This window comes from Dunckerocampus dactyliophorus, chromosome 1 (assembly GCF_027744805.1).
Source record: "Dunckerocampus dactyliophorus isolate RoL2022-P2 chromosome 1, RoL_Ddac_1.1, whole genome shotgun sequence".
Taxonomy (NCBI): domain Eukaryota; kingdom Metazoa; phylum Chordata; class Actinopteri; order Syngnathiformes; family Syngnathidae; genus Dunckerocampus; species Dunckerocampus dactyliophorus.
In genome coordinates, this window is record NC_072819.1 from 14,413,192 (window position 1) to 14,439,034 (window position 25,843).

General features: G+C 43.4%; 1 protein-coding gene across 5 annotated transcripts; it reads left to right on the forward strand.

Annotated features, from left to right (window-relative positions):
• The first annotated feature begins 1,488 nt into the window (after positions 1 to 1,488).
• On the forward strand, positions 1,489 to 22,510 carry zgc:136971 (S9 family peptidase). Of its 5 annotated transcripts, none has more exons than XM_054788868.1 (22): positions 1,489 to 1,559; positions 1,723 to 1,843; positions 1,917 to 2,052; positions 3,615 to 3,690; positions 3,788 to 3,863; positions 6,306 to 6,409; positions 9,003 to 9,137; positions 9,221 to 9,312; positions 10,957 to 10,994; positions 11,090 to 11,211; positions 11,303 to 11,363; positions 11,633 to 11,727; positions 19,106 to 19,154; positions 19,243 to 19,346; positions 20,068 to 20,203; positions 20,288 to 20,374; positions 20,494 to 20,574; positions 20,650 to 20,738; positions 20,873 to 21,066; positions 21,128 to 21,230; positions 21,889 to 21,995; positions 22,156 to 22,494. In XM_054788868.1, exons 2-22 carry the CDS (start codon positions 1,726 to 1,728, stop codon positions 22,253 to 22,255), a joined length of 2,103 nt encoding a protein of 700 aa, XP_054644843.1. In that variant the 5' UTR covers positions 1,489 to 1,559; positions 1,723 to 1,725; the 3' UTR covers positions 22,256 to 22,494. The 5 variants fall into 5 exon arrangements, with proteins under 5 accessions (XP_054644843.1, XP_054644851.1, XP_054644860.1 ...); XM_054788876.1 differs by having other exon boundaries at positions 1,493 to 1,559; positions 1,726 to 1,843; positions 22,156 to 22,496; XM_054788885.1 differs by having other exon boundaries at positions 1,504 to 1,539; positions 22,156 to 22,497.
• Positions 22,511 to 25,843: the final 3,333 nt, after the last annotated feature.

Sequence of the window (25,843 nt, forward strand, 5' to 3'; positions counted from 1 at the left end):
ATTTGGATCGTAATGAGGATTTAAGTAGAGCTACAATATGCAAAAACAAGAAGGGGGAGTGACACAAAAAGCATTTTGAAAAAGTAATTTATTGAAAACAACAATTAAACTGAAATAGGCTTTTTATCAGATGATCAAAAGTTTAAGACCACAGTCTATAAAAGCCAAATTTTGCTCAAAATGTTCATTTTGTGTCAGGCATTCACACTGTCATGCCCTCCTGATGGCTAAAGCTAAGAAGCTTTCTCTTTTTGAACGTGGTCGGATTGTCGAGCTGCATAAGCAAGGCCTCTCACAGCGTGCCATTGCTGCTGAGGTTGGGTGCAGTAAATCAGTCATCCTACATTTTTTGAAAAATCCTGAGCATTATGGAACAAAAAAGTCAAGTGGTAGACCCAAAAAAAATGTCACCGGCCCTTAGCCGGAGGATCCATCAAGACACAGAGCGGTCTTCGACCCACATTAAGGCCCTTACTGGTGCCGACTGCAGTGCAATAACCATCAGACGGCATCTGCAGGTAGAGGGTTTAAAAATCAAATTCAACAACCTCGTCTCCTTCAAGGCCACAAAACTGCCCGTTTAGACTTTGCCAGGGAGCATCAAACATGGGAAATTGAAAGGTGGAAAAAAAGTTTTATTTTCTGATGAGAAAAAATGTAACCTTGACGCTCCAGATGGCTTCCAATGTTACTGGCATGACAAGGAGATCCCACCTGAGATGTTTTCTACCCGGCACAGTGGAGGGGGGTCCATCATCAACTGGGTGCTTTTTCATTTAGTGGAACACTGGAGCTTCAGGTGGTGCAGGGTCGTCAAACGGATGCAGATGTTGCATCCCTCGTGACTGAGGGCCCTCGTCTGTGTGGTAACAGCTGGGTTTTTTAACAGGACAACGCTGCAGTTCACAATGCTCACTTGACCAAGGACTTCTTCAGGGAGAATAACGTCACTCTTTTGGACCATCCTGCATGTTCCCCTCATTTAAATCCCATAGAGAACATTTGGGGATGGATGGCAAGGGAAGTTTATAAAAATGGCCATCAGTTCCAGACAGTTGATGCCCTTGGTGAAGCCATCTTCACCACTTGGAGCAATGTTCCCACTAGCCTCCTGGAAACACTCCCATCAAGCATGCCCAAAGCAATTTTTGAAGTGATTAACAAGAACGGTGGAGCTCCTCATTACTGAGTCCTACTGAAAACATTTTTTGTTCTGGTTTGGAGAGCCTATTTCAGTTTAATTGTTGTTTTCAATAAATTACTTTTTCAAAATGCTTTTTGTCTCACTCCCCCTTATTGTTTTTGTATATTGCAGCTCTACTAAAATAGGCCTAATGGCTACTGTTGACACAGTACCACAAATGATGAGTTAATGTCCGTCTTTTAAGACAGTACAGTGTATATAACAAAAACGTTTGGGATCTCTGGCGCTCTCTTTTGTGCTCTTTGCTCTGCAGCTACACCCCTCTGAAAATAGCACAGTGGTATGGTCCACTCGTCCAGCCAACATGGAGGCTCTGCAAACATTCTAAACAACATGTGAGTCGACAATTGATCAAGTAAGAAGCTTAAGCACCTTGAAAGTCAACATTCTTTATTTCATTGTTGTAGTTTGTCGACTAGGGCAGCTGGGTCTTATAAATATATGTATCTAGTTACATGTGAATGACTTTAACGAGCGGATAATGTCATTATTATTATTACTAATGTTGGCGTTGTTAGCAGATGGATTCCACACAGGTGGCAAGGATACACAGAGAGGTCAGCTCTCTTCCTGCAGCTTTTTCTGCTGACGTAAGGCAACAACAACCAGCAGACGTCAACGTGATCACAGTGACTGCAGGTACAACTCCGTATTTGTACTTCCCGTTTAAGTCTTGAAATAGAACACGGACAAGCTGGATGCTTATTGTCAGGATGGAGTCAGGCTGATGCTGTTAGAGGATCCAGACTTTGTTACTCACAACAATGGACTCTCATCTTGGACTCTGTCGACCAGAGCAAAATCAGGACAGTCCTCCCACCTGGACCATGTGGACCACTTTCTGCAGAGTCAGTACACACACACACACACACACACATGCATGGTAATACTGTATTTATTTGATGTATTTAATAGGATGTACAGTAAAAAATGATTAATATCCTGTCCCTATGTTGAGGTTAAAGTACATTGTTATGTGCTGATTGATATCTTTTAGACGGAAATGGCACAATAAAGTGTTAAGGGACCGTAATATATTGTGTTCATTTAAATTAGCGCTGGATCAAAAAGCACTAGACATTAATAACCGTGGCTGAAGGCAACCCCTGGATGGATTTAAAAAAATAACCCCATGGGCTGTTTATGAAGTGCAATTAATGCTGGCTTCAATTCAGCTGCTCCTTATGTTTCCATTACACTTTCTCATGCACTCCAAATCATTATTAAAGTTATGTATTGTGTGTATATATAGTGTATAAATAATGAGTTTAACAGTGAGGAAATAGCAGTCTCTCTCCAATTATTGGCTGCTTCCAATGAACCTCCGGCTTTTTTTTCTTTTTTTTTAATGTATTTACGGCAGGGGTGTCCAAACTTTTGGAGGGCTATTTTGATATTGTATATTTTTTGTGAAAAGGTAAAAAAATATTAATAATTGTAATTTTTAAAGACATAGCTTTATGTTGTTATTGGTTATTAGTATAATTTCAGTCTTTTCTCTTTACATTTTGCCTTTCTGCTCTATTTTTCACATTTTTGCTCTTTTATTCTTGTTTACAGTAATTTCAGAATAATTTGCTGCTTTTTTCACAAGCTATGAACCCTGCGGCTTATACAGTGATGTGGCTAATTTATGGTTAGAAACTACATTTCCCATGATGTTCAGAGTGCAGCTTCGTGGACGGGTGAAGCGGAAGCTAATATCACATTTTGAAGTCTTATGCAGCGATCTCTGACACATCTTAAGTGAGTTCGATCAAGTGTAGAATTACGACAGCTTCTGTTTGCACGGCTCGGACCACCAGTCCTCCACTATCACCAGTGGGTTTCGAAAGGCTGGACTACTGCATGATGGAGAGGATAGCTTGAGCTAAAGGTCTAATTTGCCTTGAGACAAAAGTGACTCTGAGAGCGACAATGAAAGAGCGAGAAAGACTGACAAAGTCTGTGACAAAGGAATTATGAGGCTGTTCAATTGTGATGCTGAAGAAGACGACTCCAGTGGTTTTAGTTCACAGGAGGAGGAGGAGGACGGCGATGAATGACTTTTCTGGTAGGCTACTAGCTGTGTTACACGCGTCTAAAAGTTACACGTTTTAGACTTTCCGTGTTAGACAGATGCGGCCTATATATGTAGAAATCTTTTTTTTCTCTTTAAATTTAGTGGGTGCAGCTCACATACCAGTGTGCACTATAGTACGGAAATTTCTGCAATGTGTTGTGGGCCACATATAGCTCCCGGGCTGCACTTTGTAAACCCCTGATTTACGCTTATAACTTTGAAAATTAAGGGAAAAATGGTTTGAATTATTATGACTTAATTTTTATTTAAATATCAGAAAAAATAATTACAGTATTGTACCAAATACTGTATATTTTACAAAATAATAATTTTGTTATTCATGTGTAGACTACTGAGTGGACTGTCCCCCATTGGTGGTGTGAGGGCGGTGGTCAGAGACACAGGTGGTCAACAACTAATGGAGGTGACACTGGTGGTCTTGTCTAACATTTAATCCTTATATCCTTAATTTTATAATATTCTAATTTAACACAGTTTGTATGGTTTCTGCCATCTTGTAGATTTGGGACCATCATGGACTCAGGAAGTGCCTCAATTTGACCGCCCTCAACAAACATGGCAGCGTGTACGATAATGGTGAGACACTTCTTTTAAAAAAAATAAATAAAATTATTTACACACTTCTACTCCGACTACACACTTATCAATCAGTCATTTTATTCATCCATCTATCCATACATCGATCCGTCCATCGATCCATTTAGTTATCTAACTAGCTAGCTAGCTAAATCAAAGGTACGAGTATCTCCACCATCTAATTGTACAAACAAAGGCATTTATATAACATTTCACATTGTTTTTATGCCTTTGGGCTTTTCATCTATCAATATTATAGATCAAATTTAAAATGAAATCACTCATTCAGTCATTACTTTTGTTTTTTTCTGCCTTTTCCACATCTGATTTTGATTCAATCTAAAACGGCTGCCTTACCGTTAGCTTATAGCTAGTTAGATATTTATAGCGTGTATTTTTACAACAACTAAAACACAATTTCAAGCTAAAACAACTGTATAAAACACAACACATCAACCTCAAAATGGACTAAAATGTGAAAATAGGCTTATCAAACCTTTTTATTTGTAATTTGATAAGAATTTAAATGTTTTTCTCCATGCTCAGAAAAGGCTAGTGTCCATGCTAACCTTACTGCTTATCATGTTCCTTCATTAGCGTAACCATATCTTTGTCACTTACTAATTAATGCTCTTTTAATCAACACAGTCTTGTTATTTAATTGCATTTTTAGTGTTGCTAATGGTGATGTCTTACAACTTCATGTCAAAAAATCAGAACTATCCCTTCAAACAGTGTCGGTTCTAGCTATGGGCCACATGGGCAATTGCCCAGTGCTGCATTCTCCCGGAGGCACAGCAGGGAGGGGAAAGAAAAAAAAAAATCCTATTTACTAATGCTCAGCTAGTCAAATCCTCATCAAGTCAGCAGATATATGTGGCAGATGGGCGCCCTCTACAGGCGTGAAACTCGTGCCCCCATGGTGATCAAACACCACCTCATGATGTGGATCAAACCAAAGAAGAAGCAGGGGGTGGGTGCCCCTGGGCCTCAGGTTAATTACAAGGTAAAAAAAATGAACATTAAAACAGTAATTGCTCAAAAATAAAACATATTTAATTGTTAATATTATATTATATGAATTATGTCTGAGACCAAGAGTCTCAAACATGTTATTTCACTGGAAAAATGTGAAATAAAAAGGACGGACTTGTGAGTGGGTATGAGTTGGTTTAGCCTTGACTGCTCATTGGGTGAGGTGGGAGATGATGATAAAAGTGCTGTTAATTTGTGTTCACAAAACATGGAAAATACAAAGTCAAAGCCATCAGGTGCACAATTTAGAAAGAAGAGGAAAGAAGAAGAGGAGAAACGGGCAATAGATAAAGGTATGGAGCTATAGCATCACTTTATGTACACCACATTATGGAACATATATGATCAAATAAGATAACGTTACTTGGTGGCTGTAGACTCACTACTATTCAATTGTTTTCTTGGCTGAGAGTTTTTATTGTGTAAATGTGAATTGAAGTCAAATGCAATTTAAGGGGAGCTTGAGCTTGTGAAATAAGCACCTTTCTGTAGTTGTAAATTGTGTTGAGGTGGGGACAACGGGGGCTGGGAGGGCTTGGACATGAAGGATTGGGGGGGAGGGTACTGGGGGTGCCACAACTTCGACCCGCCCAGGGCTTCATTCAAGCCAGAACCGCCACTGCCTTTAAAGGCCAGTTACTCTTGATGCCTCTAGGGGGAACCCTGGAGCGAAAACAACCTTTCTGTTTTTGTGCCAAAATTAAGTATAATATACAAATATATCCATCCATCCATTTTCTATACCGCTTCATCCTCATTAGGGTTGCGGGGGCATGCCGGAGCCTATCCCAGCTGACTTCGGGCGACAGGCGGGGTACACCCTGGACTGGTCGCCAGCCAATGGCAGGGCACATATAGACAAACAACCATTCACGCTCACATTCATACCTATGGACAATTTAGAGTCTCCAATTAACCTAACATGCATGTTTTTGGGAATGTGGGAGGAAGCCAGAGTACCCGGAGAAAACCCACGCGCAAACGGGGAGAACATGCAAACTCCACGCAGAACTGCCCAGGGGAGAATCGAACCGAGATTTTCCCGATCTCCAGGCTGTTCCTGTATTGGCCAACGTGCTAACAACTAGACCTATATAAATACATATAAATATATATATAAATATAAATATAAATATAAATATAAAGCCCCAAAAAGTAAATAATTAAAATATTGATTGTGAGATAAATTATTAAATTGCCCTGAGGAAACCACATAAATGAGGCTTTAGTGACTTTTGTAAGTTCAACTGTGAAATATAATAATATATATATATACAGTATATATATTATTGCATTTGTATTTATTTCATTGTATTTTTTGATGATTCAATAATATATTTATTTATTTTACAGCCTTTTATTTCATTGTGCTTTTTTGACGACACTGTATTTTGTCTTTTTTTTTAGGCCAATTTGGAGTTCTGTCGTGGTCTCAGTGTGAGAGCAAGCTCCTCTACATCGCTGAGAAGCTGAAGCAGACAACAGACGATGATGAGTCTGCATGGGGGATGGTAGAGCTTACACACACACACACACACACACACACACACACACACACACACACACGTAAATGATAGATGGTGCCACCCGGGACACATCTGTGTGAAGGAGCAACTGTGCACCAGAGATGTGGAACTGTTAGCGGTTAGCATGCGGCCGTACTACCTTCCGAAGGAGTTTTCACATGTTATTACTATGACTGTGTACATCCCCCCCTCAGCGGTCGCTGCTGCAGCTATAGAGCAGATCCACACCATCGTCTCTCAACTTCAGAACCAGCACCCCCAATCCCTCCTCCTCATCTCCGGTGACTTCAATCATGCTTCCCTGTCCTCTGCTCTTCCCACCTTCACCCAGTATGTCAAATGCCACACTAGAGACAATAAAACGTTGGACCTCTTGTATGCAAACATCAAAGATGCATACACCTCATCCCCCCTCCCCCCGCTGGGTCGTTCTGATCACAACCTCGTCCATCTCGTCACAGGCTACACTCCAGTAGTGAATAGACAACCCCCTGTGAAGAGGCCTGTGAAGCAATGGTCTGAGGAGAGCAGTGCTAGGCTCAGAGACTGCTTCCAGACAACAGACTGGGAAGCGCTCTGTAGTCCCCATGGCAGTGACGTTGACAGCATGACGCACTGCATCACAGACTATATCAACTTCTGTGTGGAGAACACTGTGCCCTCCAAGTTGGTGCGGTGTTTACCCAACAACAAACCCTGGGTGACCTCCGAGATTAAGGCCCTGCTAAACAAGAGGAAGAGGGTCTTCAACTCAACTCAAGGGACAAGGAGGAGCTGTGCAGAGTCCAGAGGGAACTCCGGCACAAGATCAGGAAAGGGAAGGACTGCTACAGGAGGAAACTGGAGAAGCGGCTGGAGGAGAATAATGCCAGGGAAGTCTGGAGAGGCCTGCAGACCATCACAGGCCGTGGCAAAGGAGTGGGGAGAGACCAAGCCAGTGGGGACAAGATCTGGGCAGATGAACTCAATGTGTTTTTTAACAGATTTGAGTCTGCCCTCCCTCCCTCCCCTACCAACTCACCACTCTTCACCCCCACATCCCCATCCCAGCCATCCTCTACTCCCCTCTCCATAACTGATGATCAGGTGAGAAGTTAGCTGAGGAAGATAAAGGCAAGGAAGGCCCCGGGACCGGACGGCATCAGCCCTAGAATCCTCAAGGACTGTGCTGACCAGCTCTGTGGAGTTCTCAGGCACTTGTTCAACCTCAGCCTGAGCCTGGAGAAAGTCCCGGCCCTGTGACAGACCTCCTGTGTGGTCCCGATCCCAAAGACACCGCATCCCAAGGAGCCTAACCACTTCAGGCCTGTTGCCTTGACTTCTCACCTGATGAAGACCATGGAGAGGATTATCCTGCAGCACCTGCAACCCCTGGTGGGCACTCAGCTGGACCCCCTGCAGTTTGCTTACCGGCCTCTGATCGGAGTGGACGACGCAGTGATCTACCTGCTGCACAGATCACTGCTACACCTGGAGGACAGCGGGAGCGCTGTGAGGGTCATGTTTTTTGACTTCTCCAGTGCCTTCAACACCATCCAGCCGGCACTACTCAGAGTGAAGATGGAGAGTGTGGGAGTAGACCAACACCTGACTGCATGGGTTATAGACTACCTCACCAACAGACCACAGTATGTGAGGCTCCGTCACTGTGTGTCTGACATGGTACTCTGCAGCACAGGTGCCCCTCAGGGTACGGTGCTCTCCCCTTTCCTCTTCACCCTCTACACCTCGGACTTCACACACAACTCCACACAGTGTCACATCCAGAAGTTCTCCGATGACACAGCCATAGTTGGTTGTGTTTCAGAGGGGAATGATCTGGAATACAGGACGGTCATCAGGGACTTTGACAGCTGGAGTGAGCTTAACCAGCTGCAGCTCAACACCAGCAAGACAAAGGAGATGATCAATAACTTCCAGAGGAAAACATCTCACTTCACACCGGTGAACATCCAGGGAGCGGACATAGAGTTGGTAGACAGCTACAAATTCCTGGGTGTTCACCTTAACAACAAGCTGGACTGGTCCGTCAACACCCACGCCCTCTACAAGAAGGGCCAGAGTCGCCTCCACCTGCTGAGGAGACTGAGGTCCTTTGGTCAGCCATCTTCTACGCTGTGGGCTGCTGGAGAGGGGGCAGCACGGACAGGGACAGAAGCAGGATCAATAGACTGATCAGGAGAGCGAGCTCTGTCCTGGACGGTCCTCTGGACTCCGTGGAGGAAGTGGGGGAGAGAAGGATGTTGGCTAAGCTGACATCCATCATGGACAACACCTCTCACCCGCTACATGACACTGTGGGTTCCCTTAGCAGCTCCTGGTACAGACTGGTACACCCACGGTGTAAGAAGGAGAGGTTCCGCAGGTCCTACATACCGACCGCTGTCAGGCTCTACAACACCTGCACCACCTGAACCATGTTGTAGTCACGATGCTTTACTTTACTGTTCTCTTTACTTGTCTTGCTTGCTTGCTGCTGTAACAAGTAAATTTCCCCGCTGTGGGATCAATAAAGTACATACAATACAATACAATACAAAAATGGACATGTGTGGACATGTTGCGTGTCCACAAACAGGACAGGAGTGTGTACTGTGACGATTGGGGCGAGTCTCTGACCAGCAGGAGCACTCCAGTCATTTGTGTGCTCAATCTGTGCAGTGGAGCAGTGGACGTGTTGAATGGCATCCCCGCTGACGTCTCACCTGGACAGGTCTGATGCAGTCCAATCAACATTGTTTGGTATGTTATGTTGTTATGTTGAATGTGTGTGTTCTCGTCCACCACCACTTCCAGGCTTGCTGGGCTCCAGGAAGTCAGTGTGTGTTCTTTGTAGGTTGGTACCATGAACCCTTCAGACTGGGACTCAAATTTTGCTCCAATCGCAGGTGAGAGAGATTGTCATATTGTTGTCATGGGACAATATTATAGAAAGAAAAGTCGGGTATACTTTAGAATACAGCCCGACCGATATGGGATTTTTTGGGCCAATACCGATACCGATATTGGGGGCTGAAAAAAGCCGATATCTGATATATTGGCCGACAGCCGATATACTGTATCAGCCGATATACTGTATACAGTAAAATAAGAGCATTGATATCCACAGAATATATACTGTACATGAACATAAAGTCTTATAATAATCAACATAATAATCAAAACAAAGAAGCATAAGACTACTAAAGGTTACACTAAGGTTACAATGGAATACATCTCATAAATCATCCTTTCAAATGAAAATTAGGAAGTTTAATTAGTAAGACTGTCAACATGTCTCTTTGTGATTTACTTTTAGGTGTTGCCAACAATTTGTAGTGTTCTTTCCTTTGCTGGTGTTGGAGCCCTGGCTAACTTGCACACTGCAATTGTTGCATCTAACATAATGTCTCCACACCTTTTTTAAACTAATGCCTTAGGTGTTTATTAAAGGCTTATTCACAAAAACATCTTACCAATATCAATTCAGCATATTTTCTAGCTATTGAAAAGTTCTGTCTGCAACCACTGAGTATTTGCAACAACTCAAAAACAAATGCTGAAGCAAGCATTAAAAAGTGGGAAAAAAAGTTGACTACAAACAAAAAAAGAAATCAAAACATGCATCATGTTACTAGACTTAATACAAGGGACTAAACTACATTTTATGTAACAATGTAGCTGCTTTCAAAACATGCAATATATCTAATTACAACTAAATACATTACTTGGAACATTTTCAGAATTATTTTAATGAAAACATTAACTTGTGAATGTTTGAGCCCCTGTAAATCATGCATGGAAGTATGAAGTGAAGTGGGACGCTGTGTTGTGTTGTGTAATAGTCTTAGATAATGGTGGACACGTGGATTAATAGTTGCATAGTTATCTCACAGAGATGCAACTTACACAACGTTAAAAAACTGTAATACGCTCTCTAAAACTTGCGTGAAGAAAAACTAGAATGTTCTCCTTGACGGGCCCTGACAGCCTGGCACTAAAGTGTAGTGTTATTGTTTTACATGTCACAGCTTACCATGGTGTAAAAAAAAAAAAATTCAATTTCTTCCGTTGTTTTTCTTGTATTATCCACTGAGCCAAGTGAGTAAGGCAGGGAGAGCGGCACTCCACCTCTGTGTGTGTGTGTGGGGGGCACAGAGACACACAGAAAGGGAGCGACGGAATCTCTGCGCAGCAAAAAAACCCCAAAGAACTGCATGTAATATAATACAGTATATAAAAACAATATATTGGGTACATATTCACCGATATTAATTAATCGGTGATACATCATAATCGGCTCGATTTAGAGTAGTCAGTGTACAACTTGTATAGCAGTATAGATTTAATGTCCACCAAAAATGAGTCAACACACAGCCAGTTTTGTATAAAGAGTTGGCAACACAGGTGAGTACACCTCCCAGTAAACCTGTCCAAATTGTGTCCTTGGGTGTCACAGTACATGTTGGAATTAATCTTTCCTTCCAATGACCTACAGCTCAGTACAGTAAGTAAATCGAACAGCGTTTTTTTCTCTTTGTGAACTCTTGCAGGTCAGCGTTGTTCCAGCTCAGCATGGACGGCCACTGTGGTGAGCCACTTTGCTCACCTTTTCTAAATAAAACGCTGTATATGCACTGTATGTGCCTATGTCTTCCCCAATCCATTATACACTGTCCAAAACAGAGCGTTTGACTGGGGATGACCTGTCGGTGTCCTGTCCCAGGCTGAGTCCAGACGGGTCCACGCTGATCTACTTGCAGGGTCAGGTTTTTGGGCCACACCATCAGTGCCTCAGTCTGCAGCAGGTACATGGCCGACAACAGGACAATACAAAATACAGTATAGATGTACTTTATATCCATATGTGTTCCATGAGTGACTATTGGTCTTCCACAGCTGGATTTGACCAGCAAGAAGACATCCACACTGGTAGACGTTATTAGTAGGCCACAAACTGGTATGTGAGGTTTACGTTTTTAAGGATTCTGGCTTGTGACATAGTGTGATTGCACGTATGAGTCAAAGACAAACAGGCACTTTTGTTTAATACATACTTATTTGTGTTGTAAATCAAGCTCTGTGAGCAAGCAGATCAAAGAAATTACAGTATGTCACGGCATTGCCTTCAAGATCCATTGCAAATGCTATGAAATTATCAATATACCATACCATATTTTATATTATTGTTTAGATTTATAGTATTGTTTGTTTTTTTGTGTGTTCCAGATGGGTTTGCAGGTATCTATGAAGCGCTGCCGTCCTGCTGTTGGTCTACTGATTGTCAGAGAGTCGTCTTCAGCAGCGCTTGTCAGAACCGAAAGGTAAAAATAAACAGTTATTATACTGCATATATTAAATTATATTATTAATGGTTTTAAATAAAATGTCTGTTAGCTGGATCTCTATTCTCAAAAAATCTGAAAAAAGGAAGGCTGAGCAGGTGTGCAGCTGGACCTGAAGCTCAGAGCTAAATTTCTTCACAATCAAATAACGCTAAGTGTAAAAGTAAGGAGGACACTACTGATTCTTGTAGAGAAACATGAGAATGCAGTTTAAAAGATTAATCAGTGACATGTTAACTTTGCCAGCCTGGGGAACCTCAGTCCATTCACTCTCCGCCAGTCTGTTGTATGTAAATATTAGGGATGTCCGATAATGGGCGTATACGGCAAAAGTGCCTTGACAAACCCAGGCTTTGTGCTCAAGATGCAAATCAACAAAATCTAACATCCGCAATCAGACTTAATTGGTCCCATGACGGTGGTTATCAACTTACTTTGTCAAGTCTGTTTTTTGGCTCTGTGCTAAGTGCGTGTTCACATGAAAGGGGGCATTTGAGGCCATATTATTTTACTTCCGCTGAAGTGAAGCGATCCCAGCCAGCGTATTTTACAAAAATGACTACGTAATTATTATTGAACATTATGAGGAGTTCCCAAAAGATTATGACTGCTAAAAGCAACAGCCAATACAGCGAGGGAGGACTGCTGGCATTCCAGCATGTAGTGTGTGAATGCTGATTATTATAAAAACTATACCCTACTCGTGTTTTAATTTTTCAACGCTCAACATTGCACTACTTTGACATACTGTATAAAAAGTTCCATCCATCCATTTTCTATGCTACTTATCCTCACTAGGGCCACGGGTATGCTGGAGCCTATCCCAGCTGACTTCGGGCGACAGGCGGGGTACACCCTGGACTGGTCGCCAGCCAATCGCAGGGCACATATAGACAAACAACCATTCACACTAGCATTCATGCCTATGGACAATTTAGAGTCGCCAATTAACCTAATATGCATGTTTTTAGAATGTGGGAGGAAACCGGAATACCCGGAGAAAACTCACGCACGTGTTTTGCATGTGACGTGTTTTGTGGTGATTTTTTTTTTCTTTCGTTTTTTTCATAAAACAAGTGTTTTAATGCAATTGATTGATGTCTAGAAGTGTTTATTCCTCCAGCAAATATTGTAATATAAGAAGACTAACAGGCTCAGTGCTCACGCAAGGACTCCTATGACATTTACATATGATAACATTAATTATTAATATTGCATTTTATTTAGCTCCAGTAAGCATATCTAGCGTATTCCCTCGGCTGAAAATCTATCTCACTTATAGAAGGATAATATCATCAGGGAATGCTCTTTTTAAATTTTTTTTATTTTTTCATGTCCCCTCTGGAACCGCGTAAGTTTTAAATAAATGATGACACCATCTCCGAATTACTGTAGTTAAACAGTGAAACAGTGGCACTTTCATAGCTGTTTTTAAGCTAAAAGTGTCACGGTGCAGTTAGGTGCCGGTCTGGGAACCCCAAATGCAGAGGCTGGAGGCAGGTAGGTGAGCACAGAATTTATTCTGTTCCAGAATTCACAACGTAAAGCGATGGTGACAAAACAGGTTCACCATGAAAAAAATAGAACACAATTAATGCCGGTTGGAGGCAGTGTCTGCTGAGCGCTAGCAAGAGACTGGAAACAGTATGAGGCTGAGGGACACACACGGCTGGAACGTGGTGTAGCGAAGGAATAATCCGGCGTTCTCCAGCTGTCAGTAGTCAGCCTAAGTAGTGGCGTAGGCACTCAGTTACAGGTGCGTTCAGCAGCTCCGCCTACAGCCAGGAACTAAGGATCTGGACAGAAACACAGAAAAGGCACGGGAGACAGGGGCAACCAGAAAGAGCCCGTGGAACGTGACAGTATTTCCCCCCCTTAACAAAGGGCGCCACCTGGCGGCCTACCTGGCTTCTCCGGGAAGCGACTGTAAAACTCGGATAGTAATTGGGGATCCAGAATGAGGGCACGAGAGATCCACGAGCGGTCCTCGGGGCCGTAACCCTCCCAGTTGACCAAGTACTGAAAACCCCTGCCCCTTCTTCTCACATCCAGAATGGCCTTGACCGTGAATGCGGGATGGCCGTCGATGAGCCTGGGAGGAGGAGGAGGCACCTCCGGAGGGCTTAGGTCGCTGACACTGACTGGTTTGATGAGGGACACATGGAATGTAGGATGAATTCTGAGGGAGTCGGGGAGCCTCAGCATGACGGCCGAGGGACTGATGACCCGTTCCACAGGGTAAGGACCGATGTATTTGGGTAGTAGTTTCTTGGAGTCTGTGTGCAGGGGTAGATCGCGAGTAGATAGCCACACCCGCTGTCCAGTCTTGTACTCAGGGGCCACTGACCGATGTTGATTGGCCAAACGCTGGTTACGCTCGGCCGTACGTGCCAGTGCTGTCCGGGTGTTGCGCCAGGCTAGGCGGGCGCGGCGCAGGTTGGCTGACACGGAAGGGACCGCCGACTCCGCCTCCAGCGAAGGGAAAGCTGGAGGTTGGTACCCGTAGGCCCCGTGGAAAGGTGAGAGGCCTGTGGCTGAGCTGACCAGGGTGTTGCGCGCATACTCAATCCACGGCAGATTGAAGGACCATGAGGCTGGCTGCTGGTGGCAGACGCAGCGGATGGCGGATTCCAAATCTTGGTTAGCTCTTTCTGACTGGCCGTTAGTTTGCGGGTGGTAGCCGGAGGACAAGCTTGCTGACGCACCCAAGGCCCTGCAGAATGCCTTCCAAAGTGCCGAAGAGAATTGTGGTCCCCTGTCCGAGACCACATCGAAGGGGATACCGTGAAGCCGGAAGACGCCTTTGACCAAAAGCTGAGCTGTCTCCAGTGCCGAGGGGAGCTTGGGGAGGGCGACAAAATGGGCCATTTTGGAAAAACGATCCACGATGGTAAGAATGACCGTGTTGCCATTGGATGGTGGGAGACCCGTCACAAAGTCCAGTGCCACATGGGACCACGGTCGGGAGGGGATGGGCAGGGGGCGCAGCAGCCCTGCTGGGGCTTGATGGGACGGCTTATTCCGGGCACAACTCGCACAGGTGGCCACAAACTCCTTGACGTCCGAGCGGAGGGACGGCCACCAGAACCGCTGAGACAGGAGGAAGATTGTGCGTGATACCCTCGGGTGGCAAGCCTAACGTAGAACCTCCGGGCGCAGCTCTGAGACCACAAACAGGCGACCAGCGGGGCAGTCCCCCGGAGGAGAGGAGTCCTTGATGGCCTCCGCCACTCGCTTCTCCACGTCCCACTGAAGGCCTCCCAGGATGCGGGACTGAGGAAGGATGGTCTCCAGTTGAGGTAAGTCCATAGGTGGGGAATGCATCCTGGAGAGTGCGTCCGGCTTGCCATTCTGGGATCCAGGGCGGAACATTAGCGTGAAGTCAAACCTGGCCAGGCAAAGTGCCCAGCGCGCCTGCCTGGGATTAAGTCTCCGGGCAGATCGGAGGTAGGCCAAGTTTTTATGATCTGTGTGTACAACAAATGGGACCTCCGAGCCCTCCAGCCAGTGCCTCCACTCCTGCAGCGCCAAGACGACCGCCAACAGCTCCCTGTTGCCAATATCGTAATTACGTTCTGCTTGGGTCAGGCGGCGTGAGAAGAAGGCGCAGGGGTGCAGCTCGTGATCGATGGTGGAGCGCTGGGAGAGGACGGCCCCGACGCCGGTATCGGAAGCGTCGACCTCGACAACAAAAGGAGAGTAAGGGTTAGGGTGAGCAAGAACCGGAGCAGAGGTGAAATAGGACTTAAGCTTCTCAAAGGCGGAGTTAGCGTCTGGGGTCCACATAAACTGAACTTTAGTAGATGTGAGCCTGGTCAAAGGTTCTGCAACCCGACTGAAATTCCGAATGAAACGACGGTAAAAATTTGCAAAGCCCAGAAACCTTTGAAGGTGCTTACGTGATGTAGGAGTGGGCCAGTCAACCACTGCCTGGATCTTGGCAGGATCGGCTCGGAGTTGCCCCTTCTCCACAATGAACCCCAGAAAAGAAACGGATGAAGAGTGAAAAGTGCACTTTTCAGCCTTAACAAAAAGCTTGTTCTCGAGAAGTCTTTGGAGGACTAACCAGACCTGCTGAATGAGTTCTTCGAGAGAAGTGGAAAAAATTAAAATGTCATCTAAATACGCAAAAACAAAACGCCCAAGCATATCACGGAGGACATGGTTTATGAGACCCTGGAAAACTGCGGGAGCATTTGTGAGGCCAAAAGGCATAACCAAATATTCAAAATGACCCAATGGTGTGTTAAAGGCAGTCTTCCACTCATCCCCCTCGCGGATGCGGACGAGGTGGTAAGCATTGCGGAGGTCAAGCTTGGTGAAAAAATTTGCAGAATGCAGAGAGTTAAATGCGGAATCTAATAAAGGAAGTGGATATTTGTTTTTAACTGTGATATTATTAAGGGCGCGATAATCAATGCAGGGGCGGAGTGACTTGTCCTTCTTTTCAACGAAAAAGAAACCAGCGGCAAGTGGTGAGGAGGAGGGGCGAATAAGACTGGAGGCGAGTGAGGAGGAGATGTATTCTTCAAGTGCCTCTCTCTCAGGTTTAGAAACATTATACAGGCTTGAGGAAGGGAGAACCGCACCCGGGTGGAGATTAATACAGCAATCATAAGGGCGGTGGGGGGGGAGTGATGTGGCTTTATCTTTACTGAAAACCTCTCTGAGATCATGATACATGTTAGGAACCAAGGTGAGGTCGATACTTTCGTGCGAGGAGGCGCGAGCGGCCGCGGACCGAGGCCACACCCCCTTGCAACAGTGCTAACTAACAATGGCAGGTCTGGCCCAATCTATGTGCGGATTGTGTCTGCCTAACCATGTAAGCCCCAGCACCACGGGAGCAGAGCGCGAGGGGATGACAAAAAATGTCATAATTTCACGGTGATTACCAGACAGACGGAGCGAGAGGGCGCGTGTCTTGTGAGTGACATTAGCCAGGTGACGCCCATCCAGGGAACGAACCACTTTAGCTGTCGAAAGCGGAACTACAGGTATAGTGGAATTAGCAACGAAAAACTCGTCAATAAAACAATCGTCCGAGCCCGAGTCGATAAAAGCATCGATATCGACATTGATATCAGACCATGCGAGTGTACCTGGCAGCTGCAATCGGGTGGCCGCTGGAGCAGCAGGAGGCGGCTGCGTAGTCCGTGAGTCCATCGGCGAGCTAGGATGAAACGAGGTGGAGGTCTGGAAGCGTTGGTGGCAGGACGAATGGGGCAGAGGGAGATGGTGTGGTCCGCTTGTCCGCAGTAGATGCAGAGGTGAAGCCGCATGCGCCGCCTCCTCTCTGCTGGGGTGAGACGGTGCCCACCGAGCTGCATGGTCTCCTCCGGCGCCAGCAACGGCGTGGTTCCCGTGGTGGATGGCGGCCAGTTGTAGAGAGGGCGCTCGTCGAAAAGGCTCCGGTCGTAACCTGGTGCTGCTCGACGGGACAGGCGGTCCTGCTCCCGGTGGCACAAACGCTTCTCTATTCGCACGGCCAGAGTGATCAGTGCGTCGAGATTCCCCGGAGTCTCCAGAGGGATCATGTGGTCCCTTATCCGCTCAGCGAGTCCGTCAGCGAACACATCCAACAGCGCGGAGGGGTTCCAGTCGCTCTCCGCCGCGAGCGCACGGAACTCGATTGCGTAATCCGATACGCTGCGGCGACCTTGGAAGGGACGCATGATCCGGAGCGGCGTCAGCGGCTTGTGGTGGAGTGAGAGCCGGGTGACCCTGGAGGGCGGACAGCACAGCGTTGAGCTGCGACTCAAGTGCGGCCATACGAGCGTCTTGTCGCTCGGCCAACCCCTGCACACTGGCTCCAAGTGCACAGAACTGCTCCTCTTGCTTGGTGAGGCGCATCGCTTGGAGACGAAGTGATTTCTTAACGGGGTCCGTGTCACCAGGTTCCATATTATGGCCGGATTATTCTGTCACGGTGCGGTTAGGTGCCGGTCTGGGAACCCCAAATGCAGAGGCTGGAGGCAGGTAGGTGAGCACAGAATTTATTCTGTTCCAGAATTCACAACGTAAAGCGATGGTGACAAAACAGGTTCACCATGAAAAAATAGAACACAATTAATGCCGGTTGGAGGCAGAGTCTGCTGAGCGCTAGCAAGAGACTGGAAACAGTACGATCAATCAATCAATCAATCACGACAATACTATCACAAGTCTGTGAGGATGAAGTAACGCTATATTGAGCAACCTGAGTAACAACAGAGATCACCATCAATTTACCTGCTCCATAGAAATTGCGCAACACTACAAACAAATAATGCAGAATAACCAACAGCTATGTGAGCTCTAAACATGTAACTTAGCAGCTATTTACAACAACAGTAGAGCAAAGCACGCTGGGAAACAGGAAGAAGGAAGTTGTCAAAACCATATACGTAGATGCTGCATCGAGTGCTGAGCTGTATGTCAACGTTGCCGCCATATTGGATGTGGCGAAGCTGCGCTGTAAGTGAATACAAGTAAATGTACTTCATCAAGCGCCTTTCTACAAAGAAATTTAATTTAATGCCTCTTGTTTATACATTCACACACAAACTAATATACTTGGGAAACAGTTAGGCACCAAAAACAATGTATTTGATCTTCTCAGATGGCTAAGATAAGAACTTTATTGATCCAACACAGTAGTTATTCACATTACATCAGCTATAGAACACGAAGTAGTGCCAAAAAAAACATACACAGTGTATGTACTTATAGTAGTTTTAATGAGTAGTTTTAATGCAATAAAATAAGAGTATAAAATAAGTACATGAACGTTATCAATCAAAGTAGTAATCAGTGCATTAATGTATTTTAAACAATACCCCTTTAGCTAAAAATAAATGAAACCTTTCCAAAAATAACATAAATCAAGGCAGCAAGAAACACAAATGTATTCTTTTATAAAATATGTATTACATGAATGATCTACTCAGAGATTAGTGGAGTAGCCAACAAAACAACTGTACTCATTTAAGAGTATTGTTACTTTAGAACAATTTTACTCAAGAAAAAGATATGTGATGTTACACATATCGGTATCGGTATCGGTGTCGGTTGATCTTGGAATCGGAAATTCAGTTGGACAATATTGGTCCAAAGCCAATACCGGACATCCCATTGTAGTATATGAAACCTGACTTTCTCTTTTTATCTTTAGTAATACTGCTTACATGATGTAGCTATAAAACACACTTTTACTCCCTATTTCACATCTTCTGCAGCAGTTTTGTTACAAGCTCTGCTGCTTGCTGCCAAATAAACCCCATTAAGCTTGCATTGCCTGAAGAGTAGTTACTACACAACATAACCTGGTTACCTGGTTGGCCAATCAATATTGTTCATCATGCTGTCCTTCTATCAGGACCTCTTTGTGGTGGACAGAAGATCAAAAAAAGTGACCTCCCTCTCTGGTAATTAGTCATTTTCTTTTTGATTTTTTGTTTTAACAGACAAAATGTTCTTTCAAAACATTCTCCTCCTGTCCTGCATCTGTTCTAGGCCTCTCTGATACTTCCAAGGTATACGGTAGCTGGAAGATTCTGACCATCCAGAGAGACCTGATGGTCGTCTGCTGCTCCAGCCCCAACACACCACCCACTCTGGTTAGACACACAAACTATGTTGTCCTTTAAATTTAAACTGGCCACAACATTAGGTACACCTGCACAATTTAATAGGGAATAGCTAGGCAGTAAGGTCCCGACCTGGGACCTTAAAAATTGCCCCGCTCACCGGGTCGTCGCTCAGCCACCCCCCCATCCCCCCATCCCCCCCGGCGTCCCAGGTGTGTGCCGCCTCTGCTTTGAGCCCAGCAAGGGTCCTTGCACTTGATCCATAGCCACTGGCTGCTTCATTCGGACACTTCAGTGACTGATCTTATTGTCAGTCGCAGAGCCTGTCCATTAAGCTAAACCAGCACCAACAGACAATGATGGCTTTTGTTATTGATTTTTGCTCTCTATCGTCTCTCTATCGCTCGCCTCTTAAGTTAAGTTAAACCAAGCACGAACAGGTCATGTTGTTTCTTATTGACTTGTCAATGTTCTATCTTTTTGTTCATAAGTTAAGTTAAACCAAGCACTAGCATGCAACGTTGATGCTGCTGATGTTGTTTGTTGTTGATTTTTGTTATTTTCTCTCTCTGTTTGTCCCCTCTTAAAGCAAGCTAAACCATGTTCTAGCTAGATGTTGTTGTCTCTTGCTGTTGCTTTCTGTTTTTTCCATTACCCTTTACAACTATAAGGAGAGCTGCAGAAGAAAAAACACAATTGTTCCTTAATGATACTGTAATTGTTTTAAATTGTGGTGTGGGTGTGTTTGTAGCTGGTAGGGTTCCTCCCTTCATCAGGTGAGACTGTGGTAGCTTGGCAACCCCTCCAGGAACCCATCACCACCTTTGACTTCATGTGGACTGTTCTAGAAGTTGAACCTCCACCAGAAGAAGACAACGCAATCTACCGTGAGCTTGACACAGCAACATGACAAAAACAAATCAAAGTCATTCTTACTGGATGCAAAAAGCTTTTTTCTTTGTGGTCTTTAGCCGGGGTAAAGTTTGGAGCGGTCCTGGTTAAACCACATGGAGGTCCTCTGCATGGAGTCAAGACACCACTTGTAGTCTTCATACATGGTAGGTCCACCGTTAAAGTTACTGACTCAATGATCTGTTCATGATTCACTTGTAGTCTTCATCCATGGTCGGTCTACGTTAAACAAAGGGTCTCACTCTACTTTCTGATGTTCCTACAGGTGGTCCGCACTCCCAGTTTGCAGCAGAGTGGAACATCACCACAGCTGGCCTGGTCTCTCTTGGTTTTGCCGTGCTCATGGGTGAGACCCTTCACTCATATCTGATAGGACACTGCACTGTTTTTTTATGGTATTGTTTCTATTTTCTGTTGACAGTGAACTACCGTGGTTCCACAGGCTTTGGCCAGGACAGCATTTTGTCCCTCGTTGGACACATTGGAAGACAGGATGTTAAAGATGTACAGGTATACTGCATATGAAAGGAGAGCCCTGTTGCTTTTCAGGACCTACTGCAAAATGCTTGTCAAAGATAATCTAAATGACAGGAGTCTGTGCTGTTTTAAGGACATTAATCTTTGTATCTATGGTGTTTACCCAGAGGGCTGTGCTTGCCGTGCTGCACAGTGACGCGACCCTTGACCAAGAGCGCATGGCCACCATTGGAGGTTCCCATGGAGGCTTCCTGTCATGTCACCTGGTGGCTCAGTATCCAGACTTCTACAGGGCGTGTGCGGCCAGGAACCCTGTCATCAATGCCGCCACCTTGCTTGGCACCAGTGACATTGTGGACTGGTCAGTAACACACGTTTGACTGCACTGTCACTACTGGACATGTTTTAATGTGGACCCTCAGGCGTTACACCAGCGTGGGCTTGCAGTACTCCTACAACCAGACGCCCACTGCTGAGGCACTGGTCGCCATGTTGGAAAGGTCACCCATCATACATGCTACACAGGTCAGATACACACTATAATATGGAAATAAACAACGTGTTTCCTGCTCAAATTTGTATCTGTATTGTACATTTTAATGAAATACATTACAAATTTGTGTCCCAACCAGATAAAACAGAAAAAAAATGTATTTGCAGGTATAGTACATGTTACAAATATTGTTAATAATAATAATAATAAATAAATAATTAAATAAACCAAAATATTCTCAATGTATGGCAGAATTAGTAATTACATTTAAATTAAATATTTCTGCTTAAATCAAAGCTTAATATGTATTGGAAGTAGGACCAAGATCCAGCAGAGGGCACTGTGATAGAAAAAAAATATTCTTAAGTTGTTTTTTTTTCTCCTCCAAATAAGCGATTCAGTGTAGTTCATAAATAAAAATTGCCTAAAAATTCTCATAGTGTTGTTTTCTTAGTTTGTGGCTTCCTGACTTTCTGGTCATGCTGACTCCCCCTGTCCTCTCTTTGCTGGGCGGTGCTGCAGAGCCCATTTTTAGTAGAATATAGATCATATCTGTATGCTGAGATGACTACAATGAGGCCAATGTCTATGCTAAGAATTAGCACAGTTATCACAAACCATGCATCACTTTTAAATATTTTTTAAGAACTTGCAATCAGTTAGTGTTTTTTTCCCCCCAATGCAATGTAGATCAAGACTCCTGTGCTTTTAATGCTTGGCGGCAGAGACAGGCGAGTGTCTCCTCATCAAGGACTGGAGCTCTATAAAGCACTCAAGAGCAGAGCATCACCTGTCAGGTAGAATGACACACACCTAACCATGGTAGCCAGGCTTATATTTACTAGGATTTAATGCTGTCTAGTCCTAATTAGGTCAATAAAGCCAAAATATTATGACATTTATTATTTTTTTTATGTAAATGCAGTATTATTGAGCAATTATTGCTTTTGTTTTCAGGTTGTTGTGGTTTGCAGAAGATGGACACTCTTTGTCCAGAGTGGACACACAGGCCCAGTGCTTCCTTAACATAGTGCTATGGCTGCACCAGCACCTTTAAACAGTGTCATTAACATGTCATAATTCTCAATTAAAGCCTGTAACAAACACATTCTCTTCTATTGTAGCTTTGTGACCATAATGTTATACAGCATACGTGTCAAGTCTGGACCCACCGGCATAAACTACTCTGGAATTTTAATTTTAAAATTGGAAACAATATTGTGTATACAGCACAAAATCCACAACCATTCCTAATAATGGTGCCGGATTTAAACCAAAAGTCAAAATATTTTAATTGTACATGACTAAAAACGGCAGCACTTTAACTATTCCACCCTGTCTGTACAAAATAACACTTGAAAGAGGCATAAGACAGTCAAAAGTGATCATTTTAACTATAGCAAAGCATGCTGGGAAATGCGTAATCTGCCCATCCCACAGCTGCAAAATCTTCCGGGTTACATCTCACGGATTGTGATGTTTTTGTGTTGATGTAAAATACTGTAGCTTTTGCCCGAACATGATGACGAGGTGGTCGATCGACAATCATTGTATTGAAACAAACAACTACACCAAAACAACCATAGTCGTATATCCGCAGACTACTAGAAAGTGCAAATTTCACGCAGGAATGAACGGACATGAAAAAGTGAAGTTTTGAAAGAAATGTATGTCCACATAAAAACACATTCACCAGCTGGCATGCGCATTTTGTTCCAATCTGAAAACACAACCACAAGGGTGCATTAAATTGTATGATCCAATCCCTGCACTGCGCGGGCGGAGAACTGGGATAAAAGGTGTGCAGGCTGCTTACTTATCTATTTGTCAGCGCTGATGAGACATTTTCTCAAAATGTGACCATCCTAACTACTATTTTTTCAGCCTGGATTATTGGGGCATATCTTGTCATGTTCGCAACTTCAAACGAGCACCTGTGTGTGTGCACTAATGATGCATATGAGTGTGCTACATTCACCAATTATAATGGTTAAAAGGACAAGAAGGTTTTAAGGTTTTTAATGTTTTTACTATGCAGAAATATACAAGTGTTGAAAATTCAGGATAAATGATACGAAAGAAAGAAATAATAATAAAAAAGAGAGGTTGGGGTGTGGGGTCCAGTTCGCCCCACAACCTAAAGTAGTCTTTTCGGCCACTGACCTGTATTATATATCTGGATAGCTCATTGGCGATGACCTGTGAAGGCAAACGGCCGCCATATTGCTACTCGCAAGAAACACTTCTCGGGCAAGCTTTTGCATTCGTGGTGAACTTCTTTTATTAATTCGCATTGGACACAAATTTCGACTTAAGATGCCTGCATGTGCAGCTATTAACTGCACAAATCGCCAGTTCAAAGGCTGTGGACGAACATTTCACGCGTAAGTATGATTGAAATGTAGATTTATGATTGATCATTTAAGGGTTTTGCACTGTCCATCTCTCAGATATTTTCGATCGTGTAAAATTCCTCAGATTAAATGTATGTCCAGAATTGATACGTTTATATAGCTCTATAATAGCTAAGAGGAAATTTACCTACTTGTTTGTTATATCATGATATATGTATTTCTTTAAGGGACGAAGGTTGCGTTACTTGAAGGAATGGGAGAATCTCAGTGTTTCCATGATGCTTACCAGGCATTGTATACAGTGCAGTTAGCAAGCCAGTTTGCATACAATTGACTCGGCATGACCCTTCATTTGGATAAAGAACAATTTTTTTTGCTGCTGAATGACTGACGTAAAAGGATTCATTCATATGATATGTTCTGGAAAATAATATTACTGAACATGCATACCGGTATGTTTGAGATTGCAAACAACGTATTGTCTTACCCAAAGCATATGGCTTTGCTTCAGTGTTGTTGTTTTTTTCTGTGTGTGAGTGGTTGTATGTGTTTATGGTTATTACACATTATGGTTATCACATATTATTCCTGTGTTTTTTGTTCAAATATATTTCTATATCAGAAAAGAGGTTATTTCTATTTCATAACACACACAAAAAATCAGCAAAATGTTAAATGATTTTAAAACTTCACTTTCTTTTATGATTCATATTTTGTACAGACGAGAGCATAGTGAATTGTATGAAAGTAAGAAAAAAAAGTAAAGGATCATGACCATGGATTTTAGTGGAAAAAAGGGATGGGATATGCAGTTAAGATTAAAATCTCTTTCTAGAGGAGTAAAACTATGCATTGCTATAGGGGAGTGCTCAGCCAGGGTGCAGAGTAGAATTTTGTCCCAAAGGCAATGAGAATTGGAAGGGGAAAAAGTACATATAATATAGCTAAAAGATAGAGAATAACGTATCAAATCGTTTTAAGGGACGAAGGTTTCGTTACTTGAAGGAATGGGAGAATCTCCCCGCTTTCTAATGTAAAATATAGATGTTCTGCGAGCCTCTTCATCTGCTTTGTACACTATGTACGCTGTGCCAATGTAGTCGAGATGTGAGTAGTAAGATGGCGTCTCTTTGGCTTCAGCGGCTTGACGCTTGACGTATGAGCTATCCAGATATACTATACAGATCAGTGGTTTCGGCCAAGGTTGTCGGAGTTTGACACCTCTGCTATACAGTCATTTCATTTTGTGATAAAGTGACATAATTACAATGTCCAGCAGAGGGCACCCTTTACCTAGATAGATACAGTAGATAGTTTATTAATCCGCAAGAGATTACCTTTGCAGCTATTTCATCAATTTCAAACCTTCAGCACATATGATAAATACTTGTTGGCATTATATTTAATACAAAATACAATTTGGAAAGCGACCGATGCATTTATTTGCAAACAATGCAATATCACCACTGATACAAGCGACTTAATAGAAATGGAATAAAATTAAGAGAATAAAGTTGTAATTTTATGAGAAAAAAAGTCTCATGACAATGACGTCATACTACAGTGAGAAAAAAATGACAAGAATATGGTGGAGACATTTGTGAGAGCTGTATGGAAAAAGTTGTAATTTTGTAATAAAATGGTAATATTCCAGAAAGAGAGTCAGAATATGAAAATATATACATATTAAATAATAAAGTAATAAAATGTAAATTTCTGAGAATAAAATCAGAATTTTAGGAGGATAAAAATCTAAATTTTACAAGAATAAAGTAATATTACAAAGGTTGTAATTTTACAACAATAAAATCTTAATTTTGTCATGATTTTTGCGAGAACAAAGTTATAATTTTTATGAGAATACATTTCTCTGAGAAATAAGTCACAATTTTAAGACAACTAAGCAATAATGCTATGGTGAAAAAAGTTTCATGAGAGTACGATTTTAATTTTACAAGAAAAAAGTTGTAATTTTAGTGAAAATAAAGTTCTGAATGCAAATGAAATGATTCCCCCCCCCAAATTCCTGCCTAGCAACAAGCGGCCACACAAACATGACCAGAAAAAAGAATCTCAGCAATTGTGCTGATCAACATGGCTAGCTAGCTAAAATGATACCGGTCGTCAAGTTTTACAAAATTTCAATTTGTTTGTGTCTATGTAGTTTAGTAAAAATGACATTATGACCAATTTTGCTCCCCTGACCCCCAGTTTGGAGAACTCTGCTTTAGTTGCTAATGAAGTTCTCAATGCAAGATAGTGTTTGGCATTTGATCCATGAGGTGTTTGAC